This window comes from Triticum dicoccoides, chromosome 2A, assembly GCF_002162155.2.
Source record: "Triticum dicoccoides isolate Atlit2015 ecotype Zavitan chromosome 2A, WEW_v2.0, whole genome shotgun sequence".
Classification (NCBI taxonomy): domain Eukaryota; kingdom Viridiplantae; phylum Streptophyta; class Magnoliopsida; order Poales; family Poaceae; genus Triticum; species Triticum dicoccoides.
The window spans coordinates 40616062-40622468 of NC_041382.1; the positions used below are offsets into that span (position 1 = coordinate 40616062).

General features: G+C 40.8%; 1 protein-coding gene across 1 annotated transcript; it reads left to right on the forward strand.

Annotated features, from left to right (window-relative positions):
• The first annotated feature begins 247 nt into the window (after positions 1-247).
• On the forward strand, positions 248-5857 carry LOC119357528 (OVARIAN TUMOR DOMAIN-containing deubiquitinating enzyme 1-like). Its single transcript, XM_037624444.1, has 11 exons — positions 248-436; positions 1043-1090; positions 1308-1355; positions 1748-1870; positions 3394-3453; positions 3540-3623; positions 3706-3852; positions 4639-4673; positions 4815-4870; positions 4941-5035; positions 5274-5857. Exons 1-11 carry the CDS (start codon positions 248-250, stop codon positions 5607-5609), a joined length of 1221 nt encoding a protein of 406 aa, XP_037480341.1. The 3' UTR covers positions 5610-5857.
• Positions 5858-6407: the final 550 nt, after the last annotated feature.

Sequence of the window (6407 nt, forward strand, 5' to 3'; positions counted from 1 at the left end):
TTTTCATCGCGTAAGCTTATCACATGAAATGCATAAGTCTGAACAAATATTGTCTTTCGAAGGTAAAAATGTTTCCAGCTTTCCATGACTTTCCACAGCATACCCTCGGGACAACACAGCAGTATAAATAAATATGCAGCAGTTGGGTCCCTGGAGAGGAGCGGTACACAAATTCCACACGAGACGAGGGGAGAAGCGAGAAAATCCAAGGTCGGAGGGGCAGAAAAGGCAGTTCGGAGGGGAAGAAATGGGGTTCAAGATAAAATTCAAGAACCTACTGCGCGCCGCGGGAAGCAGCCGATACGGCGGCGGCGCCGCCGAGGCTGCACCGACGACGCCACCACGGGTTCCGCTCGCACCACCGCCCGCATCGCCCACCTCGCCGCCCCCGCTTCAGGCGCCACGACCCCCTCCGCGCCCCGCCGGCAAGGACACGGTGAGTTCCAGCGACCTTTTCGCCGAGATCTCATTCGTCTGGTGAAATCTGGTGCTTCTGGATGTTCTTTATGTTTCCGCGTCTGTCTTGTGCACAGTTCGCGGTGGACATGTGCTCTTGGCTGTCGCATGTCGGATCGGGCGTGGTGCCCAGTTCGTGGGGATGCTTTCTTGGCTGTAGCATCGGCCGCGGTCGTAGGTTCCTATAATAATTAGTTTAATTCTTGGATGGATTGGTTTGGTACTCGCGGGCCCTTCTGCTAGTCAGTGTTGTGCTAGTTCTTGTGCCCCATGTAGTTCTGGCGCGGTTCTTTGAATGCTTGGATGGATTGCTGCATACTCGCGGACCCTTCTGCAAGTTCTTCCTGCCTTGTGTAGTTTCTGAATTTCTTGCCGTTGCCGAGGGAAAAATGGTCGGATTTTCTAATTTACCCAAAATTGTGTCCTGCCAGTTCTTCTTGGTATAGTCGCTTGACATGGCAAGACAACCTAAGGATTTCCCTCTGTAGTTCTGGTTTTGGCTGAACATTTCTCTTGTTTCCCTGTTCACCCCATTTGTGCTGGAAAGAACATTTTACAAGTGAAGCAATGCTTTGCCATTTTGTAGGATGAAGGACCGGACGATGAGGATTGGCAGGAGGTGGCAGATGATGAGGTGAAAATTTGTGTTCACTTGCTGCTAGTTCTTCTTGCTATAATTGGTTGACTTGGCAACCTAAGGATATTTATAGCAAGAGAACCTAAGGATTTTCCTCTGTAGTCCGGACGGCATGTTCTGGTTTTGGCTGAACAATTTTTCTTGTTTCCCTGTTCACCCCATTTGTGCTGGAAAGAACATTTTACAAGTGAAGTAATGCGCTGCCATTTTGTAGGATGATGGACCGGACGATGAGAATTCTCAGGAGGTGGCAGACGATGAGGTGCAAATCTGTGTTCCCTTGCTGCTAGTTCTTAGTTCAATTCCATGACTTCACTACCTTGTGTTACACTTGAGTTGTTTGTCCAATTGTTCTGAATCTGAACCTAGAGAAGGATGTCTCGTCAGTCATAACAGTGTGCGATTCCTTTTGTACTTGTTGATTGTATTCACTGGAGTCCGAATCAGTAACCACGCTTGTTTTGTGTAATATCATAGCATACTATCGGCCTTATTTGTGCTAGAATAATGGATCAGCAATTATTTAGGATGAAGTACCAGATGATGAGAAAATCTACACTACGTTGTTCATGAGCGGTCAAAGAAAAAACCTCCCGCATGATATTCTTTGGCATGACTCAGTGTCGCTCAACTAAAATGAATATTTTTTCCCAGCGCAAAAACTGGAAGCAACTTCTGGATGGCAAGCGAACATACCTCCGACCACCAAGGGAGCACCATGTTGTCAGTGATGTTTTCAAGTGTCCGGATACTCGTAAAGCTGCATTAGGACGCCAGGTGTGAATATCGTTGCTCCTCTGTTTTTTAAGCTCACCAGTCATAAATTGCATGTTCACCACAATGCAGTGGATTCTTTTATTGTGCTGATGATCATACCACCTGACCTCCTGAACGTCCTAGCAATACACTTCAGTAGATAACTAGATATTTGAGAATTAAATCTATAACATTTCCAATGAGCTTCTTCATTATCCCAGTCTCTGTTCCTTGTCTAAGACAAATATTACTATCCTAAAATTGTCACTTTTTTTGCGGCAATAAAATGTGTCATTTTATCCTGCTATACCATCTGGGGAAGACATTGGATACTTTCTGAAATTCTTTGATATTCGTTTCTTCTTCTTCTGGAAAAATCATTTTGTTAGACGTTAGTCGTTATACTCAACGGCGGAGCCAGGGGGGGCCAGCAGGGGCCACGGCTCCCCCCAACCTGCAGAAAATGTTTGAAGACCCCTGATTAAACATGCCTAGAGCTATGTGACCTACACCATTTTAGCAAATGAAATACATGTATTGTTCACAGAAGATCCCAATCGGTGAAAACTGAGAACCATTTTGACTTTTGCTCTCATTCCCACAGCCACACTCTACAGTTCACAAACACAGACACACCAGGTGTGCTTCTTTCTAACTCGTGCAGTTTCCCTTCTGTCTCAACTACTCTATTTTTCCAAGCCAAAATCTGGGACGAGGCTAAATCCTTTTTGTTTTGTTTTGATGAAGACACAAAAACCTTGCTAGTTCTATTCTCTTCAGTTTGTACTTTGGAGCACATCAGGAAGCGGACACACTGGTACAATATGAAAGATCTTGCATTTTGGTATCCTAATTCACAACATTCATTGGTGGATATAGTTTTGTTTCAAAGTATTGGTTGCAACATAAAAAAAAATCTAGAGATTAGTCTCTGTAGGATAAGACTCCATTTCCATTTTCATAATAAAAATGGGGCCGTGTCCTTTGATCCAAAAAAAATCTTGCCTATATTATCAACACTTATGGTTATAATAGTACATATTTTGCTATACTCAGTGCCAACTCCTATATATTCCGCCAGTCTTAGTCGCATTTTAGAGTTGTCCTTGATGTTCGGCCCCCCTTATGTTTATTTCCTGGCTCCGCCGTTGGTTATACTGTGCAATTACAATGGAAACTGGAACTTACTCTTCACATTCGGATGTTGATAAGGTCATAATGTGTCCTGGGACAATGATAGTTTGGGTATAGAAGTTCTTAACTTCTTCTAAGTTCTTGCTTCAGACATATTTCATCTATCTAGTCTGTTTGCACATTATGATCGATGACCCTTGTTGAAACATAGGTTTTTCCCATGAAGTCCTGAAATCATTTTTTCCACCCAATTTAGTGGATGATACGTTTCTGAAAACTATAAAAGAATCTGTTAGACTTACCGATTCTATGCCTCGTGCTTCAGCATTACTTATTTGAAATCCATTTTGAATTTAAAATCACACAAATCATTTACACCATTTTTGTGATACTGGTTTTTGCTATGGTAGAAACGACTCTCGCGTTTGGTTGAGAAACATTCAAAGAATTTCTTCAAGGAAAAGATCAAGGTTTGTTTGCATGCAACTAATTTCATGGTAGAAGGCTAGAAACATTATTTAGTTTAAATTGTGCACATCTAAACTTCCTTTTATAGATTCTCTGTCAGCATTATGCGCACTTCAGAAGAACTCGTGGAGATGGCAGCTGTTTCTACAGGGCATTCTTATTCTCCTACTTGGTAACTATCTCATTTACTTGTCTTTGATGATGTCGCTGTTTTATTTTGCACAGAAGTTTAATACCAGGAGGCTTTTAAATAGGAAAACCTTGGATTAATGCAAGATAGTCAAGCTGAAGTTACTCGTCTAATGGAACATGTGGCTATGTCCAGAGAGAATTTCTGTCGTCTGAAATGGGATAAAGCATACTTCTTAAATCCTGAAGAATACTTTTCAAGTGTTTTTTCTGTACGTATTCTCCCAGCTTACATTATCTTACTCTTCCTTTATGATCTGTAACCCCTATTTTTTGTAATACTTCTGACATTTACAGACAAACGAACTCTGCATGAGAAAATACCTGCCAAATTAACTTGCTGTTCCTTATGTGTCCTGAATTGTCCAATGCCCTCGCTGAGGCTGTATTGGCAGTTATCTTACCCAATGCTGCATCACCAGAAAATATCTTTGATAAAGAACAACACCACCACAATGTTTTCACCACATATTTATTATTTGACTGAACTACAGTGAGCCTTGCCTGAACCAATCTATTGGATATCATATGTAATATGTAAGAAGAGTATAGAGGAAACAATACTTATGAGTTCGATGGTTTTTGGCACATGTATAATGGAGTTATTGCTGCTACTAGAATAGCTGCCATAGGGTTTCATGTTTGTAAAGAATTAGCCGGCTATTTGAAACATTGAGTATGTAGACAAAACAGACTTCAGAGATCCAAATAGTACATGTGTGATATATCTTCATTTTCCATTTGACTAAAACCTCCACTTTCCGGAATGTTTTTTTTGCCTTGATAAATGTTAAATTGGTTCATTCTGCATACAGTATGGACACTGTCTCGCAGCTTAAGTACCAATTCCTGAAATAACATCCACTACAAATAGTACTGACTGCAAAAATAGTGCAGGATTATGAGCAGTTACAACAGCATTTTGCTAAATTATAGATTTTCATTTCATGATATAGCTTAAATTGTATGCCTAATAAACTGTCTTCATGTTCTTTCAGGAGTTCAGTCATTTGGTCAACTCAGTTGCGAATGGGTATGAGTTCTTAACTTAATGTTCTGTAGTGATATTCCTTGAAAGGACATGGCAATAAATTTCAAAATCCTGTTGTTTCTTTGTTGTTACATTTGGTTTTAAAACAAGTGGTTTTAAAACAAGTGCTTTTATCTTTTGCAGTCTGAGTTCTGATGAGCTGTACAATAGAAGTATACAGGAGATCGTGCCACTCAGGAGTGAGTATACATACTTGCTGACATATTTTGTTTGTCTACTTGTTCTCTGTGTAACACATTTTTTTGTTAGTTATTTCTTTGCTAAGATTGCTGGCAGAGACTGAGATCCGATCACGAGAAGACGATTTCAAATCACTTCTCCCAAAAGAAATGGATGCCCTTACGGTTAGAGTTTCCTACACTATATATTCTTGACTCAACTAATAGATTATCTGTCCTTTATGTTGTAATATTTTAATTCAATATCAACGTTGAGTATTTTCTGTGCATAAACGTGTAAACGTCAGTATTAAAATTGTGCCACTCTGGACAATTTTAATGTGAACTGAAATGAGATAATCATGACGAAATAAGTCAACCAATACAGATTACGCTCACTGTTGCATATTTTTGGTTTTGGTAGCAGTATTGCTGCAAGGAGCTGCGTCCTCTGGATGTTGAAGCTGAGGTGCTACCAATGAGGGCTCTAACATATGCGCTTGGCATTCCGTTGCGTGTCGAAACTGTGGGCGAAGGTTCGAATCGCGGAATTCAAGTGGAGCGCCTTGATTTATTCCCCCGGTCGGAATCGGGGAAGGGTCCTCTTCATTTGGTACAAAGCTACTGGTCATCCAGCACAACCCCTGAACCACATGAGATCGGAAGTGGCAACTTGTTATCATCTGACGGCACACCTTTGCTGACATTGTTGTGTAGGCCTAGGCACTGTGACATTCTTTATCGCAGTGAACAAAACTAAGTGTAGAAATATCACTTCCTGTAGCCTACCTGGCAAGAAAAATCCTGAATGATGGTGTAGAAATCTAGTGATACTATGGGCTTTCTTTTATTGGCATCTGCTCTCACAGTACTTGTGATTAATCTTTGAGCAAAAGCCAAAAGCTGCTTCATTGGTCTGTATATGTCCGGGGGTGTAGCTTTAAATAGGCACAAAAAACGAGGGAATATACTTTCTTGCACTGGGAATACATGGTGTGTTTTTCTTGATGTTGTCCCCAACTGCTTCTGTATTGGTGGTATGCTAGTCGTTTTTTGTTTCTCTGAGGAGTTATTCGCTTTTTCTAATATGATGCAAGTTGATACTCTGAGGAGTTATTCGTTTTTTCTAATATGATGCAAGTTGATATTAATTTACATCATCGGACCACAAGGGAAACTATGAACAATCCAGTGGCAGCAGCCAATATGTTGATCCAGCACTTGTCAGCTCATTCTAAAATGAGATTTTGAGTCGATGATGATGATGAGTTGCATCTGTTGCAGATTGTCTGTTTCTCCTAGGCTCAAGGATACAGTTAATTAGAAGTATTGAACCTTTTGGGACGAACTGTTAATGAATCAAGAATACTGCTGAAGCTTGTAGAGTGGAAGTGGATTATGCTGGAAAGTTTTCCAGTTTGGTCATATTCGGTGAGATTGTAATCTCGAAGCACTATAATGCCCCAATAGCAACAAAAACTATTCCTTGGTTTATGAATGGTATCAGAGTCACCATTTTGATCGCGAACTGTGCTCAAACAACAATCAATGCATGTTT

What these genes read in the sequence shown, in the direction of transcription:
- LOC119357528 (XM_037624444.1), top strand. Translation starts at nt 248, where the DNA reads ATGGGGTTCAAGATAAAATTCAAGAACCTACTGCGCGCCGCGGGAAGC. An exon ending in AAGCTGCATTAGGACGCCAG is followed by an intron (nt 1,871 to 3,393) that starts GTGTGAATATCG and finishes TTGCTATGGTAG; the next exon opens with AAACGACTCTCGCGTTTGGT. An exon ending in CATTCTTATTCTCCTACTTG is followed by an intron (nt 3,624 to 3,705) that starts GTAACTATCTCA and finishes GCTTTTAAATAG; the next exon opens with GAAAACCTTGGATTAATGCA.